Raw genomic sequence first — 20,238 nt, 5'->3', positions numbered from 1 at the left:
TTTTTCTTTTTCTTTTATACTGTTCAAAGCACATACGTTAGTCACAATGATACGGTTATCATTAATCACCGAAACTCTTACCTCTTAACTAGGGGCCTAGATGCTACAATCTCCCTCTTTTTGGTGATTGATGACAACACATACTAGAAGTAAAGATGTGAAATTGAAGAGCATCCTACCAAACTATGCAATCATCGGCATATATCAATTGAGCAAGAAAAAGTGATAGAATAAATAAGAATTATGCGCGCATGAAAGTAATATAATGACAAGCGAAACACATCCATATAGAGAGCCAAATGGCCTGTCATTACATCAAAAAATCAAAAGATCCAACAATCTGAACTTAAAACTACCCAAAAATCTAAGCTCCCTCCCCCCGAATCAAAAACTCACTAGACTCTCCAGCTACTCTCTCTCTACCAACTCCCCCTATCACTAGACTCTCCCCCTTTAGCATCGAAGTACCAAAAAGAAGAGACTAGGACACGACTAAGCATCTGGAGCTGGAGGAGACTGAGGATCTGCTGCCGAAGAAGGGGCCACGACAAACTGAGAGCCGTCATATGAGCTGGACGGACTGTGCTACAAGAAAAAAAAAGAACACCAAGAACACGAAACCTCATGTATTGCTGCTGCTACGACACGGAGCATCAAAAACACTTCTATGGCTGCTGGAGCTCCGCGCCAGGACAAAGATGATTCAAATGCCAAAATAAATGTCACTGGAATTTTGTGTGTGTATGTGTGTGTTAGAAGGGATACAATAATTTTGACTCGGTAAATGCCTTTTGATCCTAAACCTTAAACATTTAGTACAACTCCATCCACCAAAAGTAATCCTGATGCCTATAATTTATGCTCACATGAGGGTTTTCCATAGTTTATTTGTAAGCTATGATAGAAGACGCACTCGAGAGGGTGCGTGCGTGATGGTGTATGCATGCGTGTGCGCCATCCTTATAATCGTAAAATAAAAAGAATTTAAACCTCCGTATCCTTGAAAAGGCAGTGCTACAATAACCTGATTTTTGTGGTACTCTGGGCAAGAGGTTCGAAAAAGAGATAGCTTGGAGTCGACATGGGTGATCTTTGAAACCGGTTGACATCCAGCTGGTTCTTGATCACGACCACCGAGTTTCGCTGCCTTTGTTACTGACAAGAGAAACTAGTGAGCCTGCTGTGCTGCCTTTGGATCGATAGAGCGTCGACATATACACCTTGTGTATATCAAAGTACACGTCTTGTAGCACTGAGAGAGATTACCAAATTTAACCCTGATGCAGGAACAAGTCTTGGACCCTGCATCGGTGAAAACTAAGTTCGACTGACCCATTCATCGATTTATCGATCATCGCAACTTTTACCTTCTCCCATGCCTGCAACACCTGAATCATCGAACAAACCAACTGGCAGTGAATTGAAATTGACAAAAATTGCCACGCATAATTACTTACGTCGTCCTTGTTTGCGTCATAATAATTGATCAATGGAGGGAGTAGTTTCTCAAGAATTTAACCTGACTCGATCACCTATCGGCCTTATTCAGCAGCAATTGTTTGGCTCATCTGTTATCGACATCATAGACGTCAAAGAAATCGCATGGTTTCCTTCGCGGTTGCTTTTGTCTCCCTCTGAATCTTTGTGGAGATAAATGTATGCGTCGCTTCAAACAATGGCGCCTCCGGATTATTGTTTGTTTACTGCATCACTTTCTCTCTCCTTCCTCTCTCCTCGCTATATATATGTACATGTTCTTGCATTGCACTTACAAGTACCAACACGCACAAAGTAGATAGAGATCGACTCAGAGATAGAGAGAGATGGCGGCGGCCGACTTCTTTAGCGTGGGCGAGTGCAAGGGCCAGAAGACCATCGACGGCGAGCAGGTGCCGCTAGTCCTCACGCCCTCCGACGACGGTAATGGCTACGAGGCGCTGGTGGAGGTGCTGAAGGCGAACCCCGAGTGGGTGGAGGGAAAGGTGGTGGCCAACAGCGGCGTGCTGCTGCGCGGCTTCGACGTGCGCGACGCCGTCGAGTTCAACGCCGTCGTGGAGGCCCTCGGGTGGCCGGACATCCGGTACGTGGGCCCGGCCCCGCGCACGCACGTCCACGGTCGCGTCTGGACCGCCAACGAGGGGCCACTCGAGGAGTTCATCTACTACCACCACGAGATGGTCCTGGTAAGTATCATGGCGTCGTCGCCGTAGCTTCACGGCCATTTCGTCGTCTCGGTCGCCATTCTTAATGGCGTGCGCACGTTGATGTGGTGTGTGAATTAGATCAAGGAGTTCCCGGGGAAGGTGATCCTGTTCTGCGAGGTGCCGCCGCCGGAGGGCGGGGAGACGCCGTTCGTGCCGAGCTTCCGGGTGACGGAGCGCGCGCTGGAGGAGTTCCCGGAGATGGTGGAGGAGCTGGACGAGAAGGGCCTCCGCTACACCTTCACGGCGCTGAGCAAGAACGACACCAAGTCCATGCGGGGCCGCGGCTGGGAGGACGCCTTCGCCACCTCCGACAAGGCCGAGGCCGAGAAGAGGTACATCGATCTGTCACATGCATGCCGGGCCAAAGACAAAGTCACAGCGAGAAACGTGCACGTGCGCAAGCATGACATGCACCATTGTATGCGTGCAGGGCGCGGGCGCTGGGGATGGACGTGGAGTGGCTGCCGGACGGCGGGGTGCGGACGGTCCTCGGCCCGCGGAAGCTGACGCGCGTGTTCCCGGGACGGAATGGGCGGCGGATGTGGTTCAACACGGTGGTGGGGATGCACGGCAAGGAGCTGAGCTCGGCGACGTTCGCCGATGGGTCCGAGATCCCGGCGGGGTTCGTGCGGCGGTGCGGCGAGATCATCGAGGAGGAGAGCATCCAGTTCCGGTGGGAGAAGGGCGACATCCTCATCCTCGACAACCTCGCCACGCTCCACGGCCGCCGCCCGTCGCTGCCGCCCCGGAGGGTCCTCGTCGCCACCTGCAAGTGAAAGCGCAGGAGTCGCCGGTGCAGATGCGCTACACTTGGCTGGCTCCTCCTCTATATGGTGTGCTAGTGTCAATTGCAATAAGAGCCTATACCAAATTACCAGAGTTGGATTTAGTCATTAGGCTTAATGATGATTATGTTAGTTGTTTTGAGGAGCGTCGGCATTCGATATTTCGATAGTCGTGTTGTAGATGACATGACGTGTGATCTTGTAAGGTTTTCTTTTGAGAAAGCATGCATGAATGCAGTGACTTGCATCTGCCGCTGTAGATATGCATGTATCTATGGGTTAACCTCAGTGTTAAAATCTGAGTGCAATAAGAAATGGATCCATGATTTGCAGTAGTACTTTCGTGTAACATTCACGCTCGCTCCTACAATATTATGCTATATAAAATGTAGTACCTGTTTCCACAGTCCACAGACACCAAAAGAACAAAAATACGGCATCGGACTTTAAGTTGAGTGACAGCAGTTTGGGTCGCAGCCAAATGGCCAGAATGGAATACCTGAGATGCTCTGCAACAAGACAATGTAAAGCTGGCTGGCACAGCACCTTCTCTAACATTAGACAGAGATAGAGTACGTAATACTCACACCAGGTCAATCCCTGTGTTCATACGCACCTAGTATAGAAACCAATAGCTGATTCTAATCAGTCACTATCACCATGGACAAATGTCAAGTTAGGCTATTACAATGACGACGGAATATCTTTTGGCACGGCACGCACGGTGCCAATGTGCCATGAGACTACAGAGATTGTCAGGAGTCTGGTATTCAGCACAGTAAGTACATCATCAGTAACTAAAGGCTTCAGATTATTAGGAACAAGGTAACTGCAATCACACTGGATTTACATTGTACATGAAGCATGGAAACCTAAAGCAGGATCTAACAAGTCATGGCAGGCATATAGTTTCCTAGTAAATGGCAGCAAAAGTACCCTGTTTTTGCTTATACTGAGGCTACATAGCACTGAATCTTTAACTGTCCACGCCATGTCCAGTTTGCGCCTGTGGCTGCGGCTGAGCTTGTAGCTGAGGTTGCAGCTGGATCTGTGGGGGCTGCTGAGGTTGCAGCTGGAGTTGTGGGGGCTGCTGTGGTTGCAGATGCAGCTGAGTTTGAGGCTGCGGGGGCTGCTCTTGTAAAGGATGCAGCTGGAGTTGTGGGGGCTGTTGTGGTTGCGGGTGCAGCTGCAGTTGAGGTGGGAGGGGTTGCTGTGGTTGCGGGTGCAGCTGCAGTTGAGGTGGGAGGGGTTGCTGTGGTTGCGGATGCAGCTGCAGTTGAGGTTGCATGGGTTGTTGTGGTTGAGTATGCAGCTGCGGTTGCGGTTGAGGTTGAGGGGGCTGTTGCGGTTGCTGCTGCGGCTCTTGTTCTGGCTCCTTTGGCTTGGGGGCTCCATTATTCATCCTTGCTCGAGCCTCAGCAAACATCCTTTGTTGCTCAGCAACAGCTTCTTCCTCTGTCATCTCTATGCCAGTGAACTTGCCAGCTTTTGGAGAGTCCTGCTCGAGAGAAATATTGGTGTCAGGGTACAGTGTACAGGTTAGAAGAGGGAATAATATGCATAGCCTGTGGGTGAGAAGCAGTACAAACCAGAGTATCAAGTTTATGCTGTTCATATGCAGCATAAACCTCGTCAATGTACTCTCTGAAGCCAAGATCCTGGGATAGGAAGAATTGTGATAAGCCAAGGAAATTCAGATATTGATTAGTAACATTGACAGCTAGAAGGAGAAAATAATCACTAACAACAATAGTGCACACATCAGTTTACAGTTCTCAATATAAACACTACTCCGTGTCAAAAAGCATTCCCCCACATGGAGATATCTGAACAGCCAAAAGACATTCAGTTCAAATTTGGTCATGGTCTATCACACAAGACTACATGAATTTCAGTATTTACACTCCAAATAAATTTTCTTTACAAAATGCTCATATGCTCCTTTTCACACTGTCCCCAAGCATATTATAATCTTATTGCAGAATATTTGAACCAATAGTTAATGCCCTCTAGATCAAGAAAGCACATATGAAAATGACATTTACACAAAACTAAAACCAAATGATGAAAAGTTAAAGTTCCCCAGCAAACCCAAAACAACATCAATTGTAGTAAAAGCTAGTGAGAATTTGATTCTTATAATTCAGTTCGACAAATTCCTCCATTCTCCAATCATTTTAAACAATTTCATTTGAGTATTACCTCACCACTGTCCTTGTGTTCACCTAAAACAGAATTTCCTTTGAGAAATCAAAATAATAAAATATGGAAGGAGAAGACACTAACACTTAGAGCCTTGAGAACATGCTCAGGAGCAATAGTTTTCTTCTCTTCTCGGCTGCACACTTCATTGGATTCAGAAGACAGGAGATTGATGAACTCTGAATGAATGTACAGAAAGTTGTTCATAAAAGTAGTTAAGACTAGAAGAGAAATCCAACTGTTCGCTTATCAAAAACAATCAATATCTTATTATCCAAAGAAGACTGAGACGCCCATGAAAGAAAGACTGAGACACCCATGAAAGATGTGCAAACCAGTTCTACAGAACAAGTTAAGTGGTGAATTCACGATAACAATGAATATATATGGCGAGAGCAAAGGATCATCTGATGAAAACTGGAAAAATATGATATAATAAATTTACAAAATCTTAGCACATCTTCTAAATAAACCTGTTTAATCTTTTATTATTCAAAAGCAGATATCCAGACTCCAAGCTGTGCCAGGTCAAAGAAACATATTTTACACAAATACAAATAAAAAAGTTCAACCCTATACTATGTTATTACAATGTGAACTGTGGAGTAGATTTTGCACGCTGACCATCTCAATCCTCTTTTTGGAACTACAATCAGAAAGTTCTGGATTCCAAAAAGAAGATATATCCATATTTCATAAAAAGGACGACACGTCACGGCGGACTGTATTGTACAAGACGAAGCTTTGTGCAAAACCAAGCTATTCAAAACATCATTCTTGCATAGTTGGAAACACAAGTTGTAGCATATGCTACGATGATAGCCATAATGTTGTGTTATATCATTCGTGTATGTCTTACCTACACAGCATTCAACAAGAAGATCCTGTGCATCTCTTGCCACTCGAACATCAGGAGGAAGCATCTCCTTGATGATCTTAAACATTGTTGCTGAAATGAAAAACAGAAAGTTCAATCAGTACATGATACCAACATAGTTATAACTGCATTTCAAGCTATAGCATTGATTAAAAAGGAAATATATCATTGTTGTACAATGCGCATCTGTAATGAGATTTCTAACCAAAACATATCAAGCTACAAAAATAAACCCCCTTATTTATGTTACCACAAACAGCAATACAAGTCGTGGACAAACAGACTATATAATACTGTGCTGTTAAAAACAATCTAATAATTACGTTACATAACGCGACATTTCCAACCGCTGGAGACATAATTCACCAACTAGAAACCGACTAGAAACGCCAAAGACACGTTAAACACGGCAACTTAGGTGTTACGTGACCATACACGAGGATTTAACAGTAGACCCAAATCTACTACTAGCAATAGCGAAACATGAATCCCGCTATCCGTCAAACAAGAAACTGTAAAATAGTTACGGCAAGAGCTCACGCCCCACGATGAAGAGAACAATCCACGAAATTCAAGACTTCCCCACAAACCTTAAGACAATCATCCTACAAACGAATTCGCACAGACGAACACCCACGCAAATCAAACATTTCTCACTGCATCGCTTCAAAACCTTAGCTTCTGATCGTATGAGCTCACAAGAAACATATCACCTACAGAATCCAAAAGACCCTAACGAGATTTATTTACAGGGACCAAGAAAACACGACTACCAACCTACACGAGACCTAACAGCTTCAAAATCATACACACAAAGAATCATCAGAATCCGATATCTACGAGATGATACGAGACAGGGAACTCACATTTGGGGAGGGAGACGTCTTCTTTGGACTTGCCCACGATGTCCATCGGATCCATCTCCAGTCGCGTCACCGAATCCGCGCAGGAGAAGATAGGAGCGAGGGGAATCAGGGCTCCCCACGAGCGAATTTGGGGAGAATCCGACTCGACCAGTGTGGAATCGGGGAGCTAGGGTTACGGGGGCAGCGAGGGGGAGACGACGACGAGGGGAGGAGGGGAGAGGAATAGAAAGGGAAAAAATAAAGCGCTATTTTTGCTGCTGGTCCCCTGGGACTGCTCGATATTACGCGGATGGGCTCAAACTGGAAATCGCGAGTCCATTGCGCGTGAAGATGAGCAAAATAACTCTTGCACTGTAGACCCTAGAGTTTGTTTCTTTCTTTGTGAAAATTACAAAAACCCACCTGTAAATTAGTATTTTTCTTAAACCCACTTGCTTCTGATTTCGTTACGGTTTCACATATGCAAGTTTTCATTTTTGAATCCCCGTCCAGCTGGCGGTTGCCACCGATTTCGTTACGGTTTTCACACCTGAATGTTTTTCATTTCCGACTCTTCTGATTTTTCATAGATGTCTATACGGTGTTTGTATGGATCTTCTACTTGAACATATCAACTCTATCATGTTTTTTTAATGTGTCCACGAGATATGTTATCTAGATCAATTTATCACTACTAGCCACATTAGACAAATAGAGGATACGGCGGAGTTATTATATAGGAGATTCATGCAAGTGTCAACAGTAGCTAAATGGAAATATGAGGACACATAAAACTTGAAGGTGTGATATCATAGCAAAATTTGTTGCAAGTGGGTTTAGGAAAATCTTCTGCCTTGTGAATGTTTTTTATCTTTTCCTTTTTTTATTGTAGATTTAGCTATTTGTTGAGACTTGCTACAGTAATCGGATCACTGACTTCTTTCCTTAGATTTGAAATATAGATAAGTTTATTTGGCTTATAAGAGATTGCGCAAGCAATGACCGGGCAAGAGCATGGCATACTGGTGTGATGTTACATGAGCTCATACTAATAATGACTAGAGAAGACAATGATGACAGTGAAATGTAGTTGTATGAGATTCATGGCTTAGATGAGTCAGGCTTGTCAAAGCCCAAGGTCAGACTCGCTCCTGGGCTGAGCAAGATGTTCATGGCCTTCATATCGCCATGCAAGATGGGAAGCAGGTAGTCTACGTAAAGGATACACCACACCTGTAGTTACCTAATTCAATATTTTAATTCCCTTATGCCTTGTGTAAAAGTATTCATAATTAATTGCTTATTTGTATTTATAATTTTGTTCCTCTACTCTCTTGATGCATTTCACAGAGCATGCATGTAGCAGTACCCTGTTGTGGACTTGTGATGTTGCGGTTCTCACCTCACACACTGGCATCAGCCCACATTATCTACAAAGATCTTCAACTTCTGGTTTAGGGTCACCTTCTATATCAGGTACGATTAATGTTATTTAAAGTATTTGTTTTTCCACAAGGTGATAGTTGTCCGGAATATCCTCTATGAGTTATTCTTAAAAAATCCATCATATTCATTTACGATATCTTTCTGTCACTACTTTTAATTTCTTTTTTTTTGAAAATTTATTTTACATGTTTTCAGTAGCAGCGGATCTGTTTATAAGTAGATAAGATACCCAGAAAAAACAAAATGCACCCTACGAGAATCCAAGTACGTACCCGGGCATCACCTTCTGTTGATACATGTAGAAGACAATGGTGCACGGAGCAGCAGCAAACAGACGGAGGCACCAACCGATCTGAAGCTTCCCATATGGTTGAAGTGAAGCAAGATAATTCCTTTCGCCCCTGGGCCTTCTGGAGGTCACCCTTACGTGGCCAGAGATGAGCGGCTACACTGCCCCAGCGTGGTTGCTGTTCTGCTTCGTGTCTTGTAGATCCACTCACAGATGCTTCCCCTTGAGAGGTCACACTGGCCTTGTCTGAACAAAATACTCTTCGCAACAAGTGTGTTGGTGTTGGGAGTGCTACCTTACATTATGCCTTAGCTAATGGTGATTGTGAACGTCATTATTTAACATTTTTAATTTTACAGATGATCATTCGATTATTTAACATTTTTAATTTTACTAAAATTTTTGGAATGCTACATAGATATGGGTGAATAATGGAGAACCGAGAGTGTTCTGGTGTGTCACAAGCGACGCCCCATTATTTGTGTGGGCAAACACTGTAGTCAAGCACCGGACTTGATCGATAACGGAGACATTGATTTAACTTATTACAAGTCAATTTTTATTTACTAATATCAATATAATGGACAACATTCATTCAAAAGAAATAGAAGAGAAAACATGACAATTTACGTTAATAGGATTACACATATTTTTTTATAGCAAATATAGCTTAGCAAAAGATTAACTTTGTCTATCTTATTTTCCACATAGAACTTTCTCATTTAGTGTTTCAATAGAGTATGGTTAAATTATTTACACATTTTACATACTCATCGGGTCATTGCATGTGAAGAGTACAAGCAAAATATCTATCCTCTTTTAGAAATATTAGGCATGCACAATTGATATTCTAGAGAATTCTTTAGAAGATTTTGTACATACTAAATTCGAATTTCAATAAATTATAACTTAAATATCATGTCTATGAATTTTGTAATTTTTCTGAATATTTGGAAGCACTTGTTGATTTATTGTGAATCTGCAAAATGCATTTCATAAACTTCGATTAATCATTGCGTGAAAATGGTATATTATATTTTTTTGAAAAATTATAACAATATTCTAATGTTTTATATTATTTTACATATTTTCATAGTTTTTCAATCATGTTTGAACTAAGAACCAATGCGTTTGAATATTCTGAATTATTTAAAATCTAAATTTAATAGGAAAAAATTTATGCAGTAAAAAGGCCGAAGGCCAGTCGGCTCGTCCTTCTTTACTCTCTCGCAGCGCAAGCGCCGAGTCCAGCCCGTTAGGCGTTAGCTCAGTAGCTCCTCTCGCTCCCTCCGTTCTGTTTTATTTTTATCTCATTCGGAGGAACACATTGCTACAAAACGGAATTGAAAATGGACATCCAATACAGAGTTATGATAATTAGTACTCCCTTCATCTAAAAATAGATAATATTTTAGAGATAAGTATAAGTATTAATATAAAAAATAAAATAATCATCTTACTCTCTTTTAATACTATTTATTGTATATGAAATAAAATTTGTATTGCGAAGAAAGTTTAATACAGGAATAAGACTGAAAATTTTATGCTAAAGTTATATTAAAATTATAGACGTGATATATTTTGAATATTGTAGAAGAGACTAAAACATACATATATTTTGAGACGGAGGAAGTACAATAATAGAATCATCTTTTCTTGTTTCATACAGTAACTTCCTGAAAGCAGCTTCTTTTTTTTGTCTTCTCGTGATTAAGGCAAAACACACGAATGTATCGGCTTGTTTAGTAGAGCTTCTAATCAGCTCTTTCAGTGAACTTAATGGAAGATTTACGTAGTTTGCAATTTTTAGTTCTAAAGTGTAACTGTAAGAGTGATTTTTTGAAGCTAGAAAATTAGATTTTTCTTATTCATTTCCTCACATAGTCATAGAATTTATCCTATAAATCACTAGAGAATTACTTTTAATCATATAATCGCTTTTCTGAGAAAATCACATGCTACGCAGAATCATAAAATTTACTTATAAAATTACTTACAAGCATATAATCATTTTTTTTTACATAATTACTCTCCCACACACATTACACTCAGAATTTAGATAGGGGTGCTCTACCGCCTAGTGCCGTTCATCCTCGGGGAAGCGCGTGCGGGGCTAAAGGTCACGCCATCGCTCTAGCGCGACTGGTCGCTTGTTAACGGGTCCTTTTCCAAAGCCCGTTTGCGTCTAATCCCGGACGGGACGAGCGGGGACGCGATCGTCTTCCCCCGGCGCTGCCGTCATCCACGACCGCACCCTCCGGTGAGTCTCTGTCCGTCTCTCCACACCGAGTTGAACCTTTTTCCCCAAACTCCGGCAGAGCGACGCTGCTCTGAAAATTCTTCCAGTCCGGTGAGAGTGAGCATAGCTCAGAAAGACAGCAACCCATATCATGTTGGCTAATATTTGGTCACAAGAACCATCTTCAACAGACCAGCCGATGCCATGACGGTTGATGTGCCATCTCAAAAACTTCCTTCTGCAGGTTTAGACCAGCTCTGATCTGATCATCTACCCGATTTTGTGGTAGAGGCTAAAATTGTACAACTTGAAAGTAGAGGAACCAAATATAGATTCCTTATTTTCTTCCATACATAAACCCCTTCAGAGTCCCTTCAAATTTGTAAAGCAAGTAGAACGTACATAAATATAGTTTCGCTATGCTGGATAAATTCTTAAATCAAATGCCTAATACTTCAGTTATAACATCTGAAATTCTTCAAAATGAATCAAACACGACTGCTTAAGGACATTGGCATGGGGCAAGCGATCAACAACTCTGAATTCTCAATTAATATTGAATTCCTCACAACACAAAAACTCATTAACAAATGAGGAGGCTATGATATGAGGTGAGATATTTTAACGCTTTACATTGATTTCAAGACGGAAAGACAATTGCCTGCCACGAAACTCTGATACAAAACATATTATCATCCTACAATCTTGTAGGTAGGGTTGACGAGGTTGTCCAAGCCTGAGACAACTTGGATTGATTCAATGACGTCCCCAACCTTGAGATCTGCCAAGTAATCCTCATTCTCTGTTACGTATCCAAATACCACATACCGCCCATCCAATATATTGGCATTGCTTGGTGTCAGTTCACTCTCTTTTAAGAGCCAAAACACTTGACTAGAAGCAGAATTGTCATCAAATTCCTGCCATGTAATGCAGATATCTCATGTCAGAATATGTTAAGGTATGAAGATATCTGCATATGCTGATATGTTCAATATGCATGACACCTACTTCTCTGGCCATTGCCATCGTTCCAAACGCATTAAAAGGAAGTTTTGTTTGAGCCTTGTAGCGGCCAAGTTCCTGAAAATGCATGACCATGTGTAATGTAAGAAAAGCATATTCAAATACAGTAGCCCATTTTCCAGAACCGATCGAATAAATGAATAAAGAAAACGAATAGCTGCTTCTTCTTACCTCAAGTGTTTCACCATATACAGGAGCCTTATCACCATCAGCCATTATCTCAAGAGGTATTGCACGGATCTTGCCAGTACTGGGATCAATAAACCCCTCAGCTGGTCCTTCAGGATCTCCAGTTTGAACAACAAAGCCATCAGCTGCAGAAGAACCAACACACTTCAGAGAAAGCTCGCTGTATCACTATGGTTCTAACTTATAGATAAAAAATAACAGAGGACATATAGGCACACTTGCTTGTTCAGTTAAAACAGTAAATATTTATAATGGTTGGATGGAGTATATTGTCGAAGAAACTCCAGCAAATACCTTCCATTCTAATGAGCACTGAACTGTGAACGTACATATGCTACTTGATATAGTATATACTACGTCAGCATACCAAACTCACGTCTAATAAAACTTATGGATATCAAATTGCAATACCACAACAAATGGTGGATAATGCAAGAAAGAGATTATAATCATTAGGAAGCACCCAAAGATTGAATTACCTCTTTGAATTTCCATGCCATCATAGAATTTCCGTTCCACCAGATCTATGAAGTTCCCAGCAGTCACAGGAGCATTATATCCATCCAGAACTATCCGAAATACACAATCTTCTAAGTTGGGATTGTCCTTAATTTTAACCTTCATATCCACAGTAGCTCTTCCTTTGAGAAGAGGCATGCTGTTGTACTCTTCTGGTATTTCAAAGGGGAAGCCATCGACCATGTCTTCTTCTACACTGCAGAAATGCAATGTCCCAGGAAGATCTCAGCTGCAGAGTCAATGACAAGTTATAAATGAGAACAGTGGTTTCATAACAGTTCTCATAGCTATTTAGAGGCAAATGCAGTCCAGGTCTCTAACACTAGAGAGTTATTTGTTCACAAGAGCTTTTGCTCAGTGAGCTAGACTTTTATATCGATTGACACTGTACTTTTCCAGCAAGAAACTTTCACAAACGGTGAAAGAGGTAGGCTTCAGAACTATTATTGGTTTAGCACTAGCAGAACAAAGAATATGGTAGGTTTTCTTCAAGGAGTAAGGTTTACTCACGTTCCAACATACTGGAGAAGCTCTTTCTGCTTTGGTGCTACTGCATCCCTATTTCTGTCTTCAACAATCCTCTGAAGCTCGTCAAGCCCAACAGCCAATTTATTCAATAATTCTTCTCCATTTGCTCTTTTTGATTCAGAAAGGCCAGCAAGAATTAAGTTCCTCCCGTTGTTCAGTGCTCTTGATGCTTGTCTGACATTCTAGAATTTAAAAAGGAATTCATAATTTCCAGAAAAACAAGTGTAAAGTAAATAGAAGAGACTTGGGATAAAAGGGTGTCTGCTTTCAGTAATTGAATGCATCGCCCTTCGTCTGCTGATTCGGAAGTATGACTTACTCTTTCAACTGAATCCAAGGCTCTAACACCAGCAACCTTGAGACTGTCCGTGATATCTTCCAGCGGCTTTTGAACTTCACGAATAGCTTTATTATCTATTGGCAAAGCATATCTCAATAAAGCACCAGGATCTTTAATGGGAGGTCCAGAGATCAGAACGGAAACATCTGGAAGAACAGGTTCAAGAGGAGAAGCATGGGCCGACCATCCTGATGTTGGTGCACCAGTAATTAATCCAACTGACAATGCTACAGAAATTGCACACTCTTTCCAGCTGAAGGAGTTTCTTTTCTGCACAGGTTGTATGGAATAATGTAACAGAAAACATCAGAACAATGTACCAACTAAGAGCTCACAGTATGTAACTTTGGTCAGAAGAAATTATGAATCCTGAATTAGTAGCAAAGTTACTTTCAGTCATAATGCCTATCCTCCGCATAAACCTAAGCTTACATTGCTCCGAACATGTCCAGGACAACAATAGGAAAATTTACGAAAGTTGAATTGCAACTCACTTAGATGGTTGGATAGGTGCTCTAATAATGGGCATAACATAGGAAAATTTGTCAGGTTACCTCAGCCAAAATAGTCTTTCACACTTCAAATCTTTTGAGAAAAACCTCAGGGCCGACATAGTGTTCCTTTATTACACACCGTACCATTTCAGTTGTTGGAATTTTCAGGGCTTGCCGCTACATTAGTTGGCATTTCAGGATTTGCCACACGAATAAAGCATCCGATCTTACCAAATGAAACCGCATCCAAAAAAGGAACTCAAGTGCACAGACTTTGGCCACCAATTTACAGCTTCTACACACACACACAAAAAAAAAACTCCCGTTCATTTCCATGCATCAGCACCACGATATTTCAGTCTACGATAACAATTACAAGCCGGAAAAGTTCGATATGCTAGCACAACTAGCAACATTCTTGGCAGGCACCGACATCCTCACCCGATTGATGCTGCAGTGCAGCAACGCTCGCAGCACTGAGACACATTGGCCACGCAACCATCGAAACCACATCCCAATTACACACACACACACACAAAGAAAAAGGATTGCACCAGGAGTACCGCCTAGAGAGCTCCAAGAGCCTCACCTCTCCGGAGAGCGCGCAGCGGGCAACGGAGCGGCGGCCGCGGCCCGGGAGCGGCGCCGGCGAGGGGCGGCTGCAGCAGCAGCGGGAGGAGGCGAGCGCCGCCGCCATGTGGTCGCTAAGGTTTCGGCGGAAGCGAGGCGGGGGTGGGAGGAGTGGGGAAAGAGGCGGAAGGTTCCCGTGGAGACGAGATGCCGCCGGTGGTGGTTTTGGCGAGGTGGATAAGGCGGGACGACGGAAGCGCGCTGTGATTGGTGGATGCGGAGCTGAGGCGGATAACAGCACGGATAAGCCTTCCCCTTCCAACAGTGAGTATTAATTATCCCGCCGTCATCACAGCTCGGTATCAGGGGCTGACCTGCTCCCGAAGTGGATTAAATTATCTCCAACAGATACTTAAAAATTTATTTTTTATAATATTTTCTATTTTTATTACTTTTCTCTTTTATTTGATCTATAATGTCGGTGAATCAGAAATCAGGGTCCTCGAATCCCAAAATCAAGCCAGCAGTTTGCCACGTGGCGTCTTCCCGCGGGGATCATCTTCGCGAGGTACGAAAAGACTAAGTCCTGGGGGTGCTCAGGGCCATGAACAGAGGTCCCCGAATACCTGAGTCCCCCGATGATCTGCGAAGACCAAGTGCCGGGAAGAGAGTGCTCGGGGTCATGAACAGTGACCCTGAGCACCCGAGTCCCCCGACGACAGAAGAGAGTGCTCGGGGTCATGAACAGTGACCCCGAGCACCCGAGTCCCCCGACGACCAAAAAAGCCGAGTACCGGGAAGGGTGTGCTCGGGGATGCGAACAGTGGTCTCCGAGCACCCGAGTACCCCGAGGACCCAAGGAAGGTAGTTCCGGGAGAGAGTGCTCGGGGCTGCGAACAGCGGCTCCCGAGCACTCGGTTCCCCGAGGATTCGAACAGTCAATTCTGGGAGAGAGTGCTCGGGGCCGTGAACAGTGGCCCCCGAGAACTCGGTTCCCCGAGGACCAAGAGAGGGCGTTTCCGGGAGAGAGTGTTCGGGGATGTGAACAGTGACCCTCGAGCACTCGGTTCCCCGACTGCCCAAGAAGTCCTTCGTCGGTGGCCTCCACAGGAGTCCAGCGGTGAGGTGTCAGCCAGAGAAAAGCCCGATGCTGCATTTAAGAGGGCGCGTGGCCTGTCACCTCCAACTGCTCCTGCCACGCTCAGTGTCAGTCCCTGCCTCATCCTGGCAGAAGGGCGTGGGGACATTTAATGCGTGGGTCCCATCCCGCGTCATCCGGTGCGCCTTGGGATAACATCGCGAGGCCCGAGCTGCTCCACCTGCCGCCCTGCTGTGGCAGGCGTACAAGACCGAACAGGCACGCCAGGCCGCTCGGTGGCTGCCCGGTGGGCCCTCTCCACGGCGCCCATTGCCAACGCCATCATGGCGACTGATACCGGGCGGGGGGCGCGTTCTCAACCCGCCGTCACTTCGCGCAGCAGCCCATGATGACCATTTTTCCATTTATGGCGCCTTGGAACTCGTGCCCTCGCTTTTGGGGCACGCTACCGCCGGCGGGTATTTAAGAGAGCCGGCGGGCACGGACAAGAGGAGAATTTTTTGAGGACTCTCAGAGGCTGAAGAATCCAAAGCGAAGACAAAATCTCGAGAACACTCAGTACAAGCACAGAAGCTGAGACCACCGAAGAACAAGGAGCCCGAAGCTCTAGGATAGACAAACATTCTTGTAACCAGCAACATTCCTAAGAGACATTCTCAGGGCATTTATAGCATCCACACAGGAATAGGGTATTATGCTCAGTGCTGTCCGAACCTGTCTAAAATCCCTCCAGTGCATTTACTGCATTCTGCATTAGATCATTCAATCCCACCTGCCATCGCATTTACACCCATTTATTTCTCCCGCAAACATATTTAGAATCATCCCCCCGGCTTCACCCTCCGACAGCTGGCGCGCCAGGTAGGGGGGTTGCATCCCTGAATTTATTTGTTTTTTCCTGCAAAAAAAATGGCAGGTGGCCATTGTCTCCGACGCACCGGCTCCAGCTCCAGCGAGGAAATGGAGCCCCTCGCGCAGGAGGCCCCAGCCGCTACTGCTCCTCAGCAGCAGCCACGGTCCGCTCGCATGGCGCTCCCCTCTCATGGGGACCATGGCGCTGGGCCCAGCCGGGCCGCCGCCGCCGCCGTCGCTAGCGCATCGCCTAACCCTCAGCAGGCGGCAGAAACTCCTGCCGTCAGATTCACGTTTGGACAGCACCGGGCACCGTTGCGGCGTAGGCTCGCCTTTGGCGAGGCCAGTCCTGGAAGTGTGCTGCTTGCGGCGCAAGTTGTCCTCAGGCACCCGCCAGTCCAGGCGGCGGGGGAAACCCCAGAAGGCTGCTGGCTCCAGGAGGTGGCCGCCTTGGTCGGCACGGCTCACCGTCAGGTGCTGGCCGAGGGGGAGACGTTGTGGTGCTTCATACAGCGCTTCAGCCAGGTCCGCAACACCATCCCGCGGATAACCCCCCACGCTATCATTGTCGCGTTCTGGCAGGGTGTCCGCGACGAGCAGATGCTCGAGAAGCTGGGCACGCACGAGGTCGAAACCACCATGGAACTCTTCGCGCTGGCCGACAAGTGCGCCAAGGCGGCGGAGGCTTGGGCATGGCATGTTTTGCGCCCTGCGCATCTCTCCGCCGATCAACCAGGTCCTTCCCTTTCCGACAGGCGGGAAAAGAAAAAGAGAAGAAGGCGCGAGGCAGTCCCTGTCGAGCCGGCCCAGGGCCCCGCCCATGGGCCAGCCCAGGAGCCTGATCACCGGCCAGCTCATCGGGCGGCCGCCGACAGAAGGCCTGCGCCCACGAGGGCTCCGGCCTGAGCCCCTCCTAGGGCTCCGGCTCCCGCGAGGGCTCCCGCTCTCGCAAGGGCCCCCGCTGCTGCGAGGCCCGAGCCGGGGAAGTGGTGCCAGATCCACCAGACCAAGTGGCATGATCTCACGGAGTGCCGCACGGTCAAAGGTCTCATCAAGCAGCGCCAGAGGGACCGCGAGGGCCCCGCAGGGGCAGCGACGATAGAGCCGCCCCCGACAACCAAGAGCTCGGCTTCTAGGAGCCTGAGCACACCGTCGCCTTCATCGACGGAGGCGCGTACACGCCTTCCTCCCGCTGTAGTGTCAAGACCATGCAGCGCCAGGTGTGCTCGGCGACCCCGAGCGCAGAGGCCGCAAGGCCCCTGAAGTGGTCGGACGCCCCGATCACGTTCAGCCTGGCCGACCACCCCGCCAGTACTGCAGGCGTGGGGTGACTACCCCTGGTAGTGTCCCCCACCATCTGCAATGTAAAGGTCAGCAGGGTGCTGATCGACGGGGGTGCAGGCCTGAACCTCCTCTCCAGGGAAGCCTTCGAGAAGCTGCAGGTGCCTTCCAAGCGCCTAAAGCCGTCGCTCCCCTTTTACGGGGTGACGCCCGGGCACTCCCCGCCCCTCGAGCTGGTCGAGCTGCCCGTGACATTCGGGAGCCGGGATAACTTCCGGATGGAGAACGTTATCTTCGACGTCGTGGACCTTCCCCTCCCCTACAACGCCATCCTCGGGCGCCCGGCGCTCGCTCAGTTCATGGTGGTCACCCACTACGCGTACCTCACGATCAAGATGCCGGGTCCTGCGGGCCCCATCTCCTTGTCTGCCGAGACCGGCAGCGCCGTCTCTTGCGCCGACCAGTTATACTCGGCCTTGGTCTCAGCTCGGGCCGTGGTCGAAGGTCATCCAGGGGGCCCGGGACCCTCTTCATCCAAACCCTGACTCGCTGCCGACGCCTCCGTTCCTACGAAGGAGGTCGTGGTGGGCGAAGACGCTTCCCAGGTCGTCCGAATCGAAGGTGACCTGGGCGGCAAATAGGAAAGCACGCTCATCGCCTTCCTCTAGGCTAACGTCGACGTGTTCGCATGGCAGTCGTCTGATATGCCCGAGATCCCTAGGGAGGTGATCGAGCACCACCTGGCTGTGTGCCCGGACGCACGGCCAGTGAAGCAAAAAGTCCAGCGGCAGGCGCCCGAGCGCCAGGAGTTCATCTGGGAGCAAGTAAGCAAGCTCCTTGACGTCGGCTTCATCCGAGAAGTCCTTCACCCCGAGTGGCTGGTGAACCCAGTCATCATCCCGAAGGCCAACGGCAAGCTCCGCATGTGCGTCGACTACACTGACCTAAACAAGGCTTGCCCAAAAGATCCTTTTCCTTTACCCCGCATAGATCAGATTGTAGATGCAACCGCGGGGTGCGATCTTTTATGTTTTTTAGATGTAAACTCTGGTTATCACCAAATCCGCATGGCCATAGAGGATGAAGAAAAAACTTCTTTTACCACTCCGGTGGGGACTTATTGCTATGTATCGATGCCATTTGGTTTGCGCAACGCTGGGTAGTCTTTCCAGCGCGCTGTGCGCATCACCCTTGACTCGTAGGTTGGCCACAACGTCAAGGCTTACATCGATGATCTCGTGGTCAAGTCCCGAGACTGCGCCACCCTGCTTGAAGATTTAGCTGAGACTTTCAACAGTCTCCGCACTACCCGCTTGAAGCTCAACCCCGAGAAGTGTGTTTTCGGGGTGCCCGCGGGCAAGCTGCTCGGTTTCTTGGTCTCTAGCCGAGGAATCGAGGCCAACCCAGAGAAGATCCGGGTCATCGAGCAGATGCGACCCCCAGCTCGACTCAAGGAAGTTCAACGCCTCGCCGCTCGGGCGCTTCATCTCCAAGCTCGAGGGGCGAGGACTCCCCCTCTTCAAACTCCTCAAGAAGACCGGTCACTTTGACTGGATGCCGGAGGCTGAGCAGGCCTTCCGCGATTTGAAGAAATATCTCACCTCGCCGCCCGTACTGGTGGCCCCCTCCGAGGGCGAGCCACTACTGCTCTACATCTCAACCACTCCTCAGGTCGTGAGCATAATACTGGTAGTGGAGCGTGATGAGTGCTCGGGGCCAGGTGCTGGGTCCCAGCTCCCGGTCGCCCCTGAGCACTCCCCAGTCCTCGCGGCTCCCCCCGAGCAGGGGGTCAAGCCCGAGCACTTGGCTCCTCCCGACCAGGGAATCGAGTCCGAGCGCTCGGCCAGCCCCGACCACGCCGTTGAGCTTGGGGGCTGTGACAAGCCCTGGGGTGAAGCCGCAGTCCGAGCCCGCCATGTACAGTGACCGGTGTACTTCATTAGTGAAGTCCTTCGAGACGCCAAGACAAGATATCCCCAAGCCTAGAAGCTGCTCTACGCCGTGCTCGTCACTTCCCGGAAGCTGCGCCACTAATTCCAGGCGCACAAGGTCTTGGTGGTTACCACGTATCCGTTGGGGCCCATCCTCCGGAACCGAGAAGGCACTGGGCGCATCGTCAAGTGGGCGACGGAGCTGGCGGAGTTTGATCTGCACTTTATCAGCCGCCAGGCAATCAAAATCCAGGCGCTCTCTGACTTTGTGGCAGAGTGGACGCCCGTCCCCGAGATCGACCAAGAAGAAATTTCTGTCTATCCCGGGCACGATGCGCCCGGGTACTGGATTATGCACTTCGACGGTTCCCTCACATTGAAAGGCGCGGGGGCCGGAGTGGTTCTCACCTCCCCAACGGGTGAAGAACTTCGGTACGTCGTGCAGCTGCAGTTCCGAGCAACCAACAACATGGCAGAATATGAGGGCCTCATCGCTAGCCTTCGGGCCGCGGTGGGCCTCGG

General features: G+C 47.2%; 3 protein-coding genes across 3 annotated transcripts; 1 reads left to right on the top strand and 2 right to left on the bottom strand.

Annotated features, from left to right (window-relative positions):
• Positions 1-1,787: 1,787 nt before the first annotated feature.
• On the top strand, positions 1,788-2,980 carry LOC133898408 (clavaminate synthase-like protein At3g21360). The gene is made up of 3 exons (XM_062339090.1): positions 1,788-2,183; positions 2,283-2,536; positions 2,635-2,980. Exons 1-3 carry the CDS (start codon positions 1,824-1,826, stop codon positions 2,978-2,980), a joined length of 960 nt encoding a protein of 319 aa, XP_062195074.1. The 5' UTR covers positions 1,788-1,823.
• Positions 2,981-3,609: 629 nt separating this feature from the next.
• Positions 3,610-7,225, bottom strand: LOC133899230 (protein Dr1 homolog). The gene is made up of 5 exons (XM_062340205.1): positions 6,935-7,225; positions 6,051-6,140; positions 5,276-5,370; positions 4,579-4,647; positions 3,610-4,487 (listed from the first exon to the last, which is right to left on the bottom strand). The coding sequence occupies exons 1-5, from the start codon at positions 6,987-6,989 to the stop codon at positions 3,966-3,968; spliced, it is 831 nt and encodes a 276-aa protein (XP_062196189.1). The 5' UTR covers positions 6,990-7,225; the 3' UTR covers positions 3,610-3,965.
• Positions 7,226-11,421: 4,196 nt separating this feature from the next.
• On the bottom strand, positions 11,422-14,834 carry LOC133898997 (peptidyl-prolyl cis-trans isomerase, chloroplastic-like). The gene is made up of 7 exons (XM_062339861.1): positions 14,573-14,834; positions 13,469-13,759; positions 13,132-13,331; positions 12,582-12,817; positions 12,085-12,227; positions 11,899-11,970; positions 11,422-11,807 (listed from the first exon to the last, which is right to left on the bottom strand). Exons 1-7 carry the CDS (start codon positions 14,678-14,680, stop codon positions 11,580-11,582), a joined length of 1,278 nt encoding a protein of 425 aa, XP_062195845.1. The 5' UTR covers positions 14,681-14,834; the 3' UTR covers positions 11,422-11,579.
• Positions 14,835-20,238: the final 5,404 nt, after the last annotated feature.

Source organism: Phragmites australis, chromosome 18 (assembly GCF_958298935.1).
Source record: "Phragmites australis chromosome 18, lpPhrAust1.1, whole genome shotgun sequence".
NCBI lineage: Eukaryota > Viridiplantae > Streptophyta > Magnoliopsida > Poales > Poaceae > Phragmites > Phragmites australis.
Note: the sequence above shows the minus strand (reverse complement) of the source record. Positions and strands in the feature narration are given on the sequence as shown.

Bases quoted from the DNA above. Each gene is read 5' to 3' on its own strand.
- LOC133898997 (XM_062339861.1), bottom strand. From the start codon at position 14,680: ATGGCGGCGGCGCTCGCCTCCTCCCGCTGCTGCTGCAGCCGCCCCTCG. The intron at 13,332-13,468 runs GTAAGTCATACT...TTTAAATTCTAG, and splicing joins CCTTGGATTCAGTTGAAAGA to AATGTCAGACAAGCATCAAG. The intron at 12,228-12,581 runs GTAATTCAATCT...GTTCTTCTGCAG, and splicing joins TGGCATGGAAATTCAAAGAG to CTGATGGCTTTGTTGTTCAA.
- LOC133898408 (XM_062339090.1), top strand. From the start codon at position 1,824: ATGGCGGCGGCCGACTTCTTTAGCGTGGGCGAGTGCAAGGGCCAGAAG. The intron at 2,184-2,282 runs GTAAGTATCATG...TGTGTGAATTAG, and splicing joins ACCACCACGAGATGGTCCTG to ATCAAGGAGTTCCCGGGGAA. The intron at 2,537-2,634 runs GTACATCGATCT...GTATGCGTGCAG, and splicing joins AAGGCCGAGGCCGAGAAGAG to GGCGCGGGCGCTGGGGATGG.
- LOC133899230 (XM_062340205.1), bottom strand. From the start codon at position 6,989: ATGGATCCGATGGACATCGTGGGCAAGTCCAAAGAAGACGTCTCCCTC. The intron at 5,371-6,050 runs GTAAGACATACA...ACATTCATTCAG, and splicing joins TCTTGTTGAATGCTGTGTAG to AGTTCATCAATCTCCTGTCT. The intron at 4,488-4,578 runs GTTTGTACTGCT...TCTCTCGAGCAG, and splicing joins AGCATAAACTTGATACTCTG to GACTCTCCAAAAGCTGGCAA.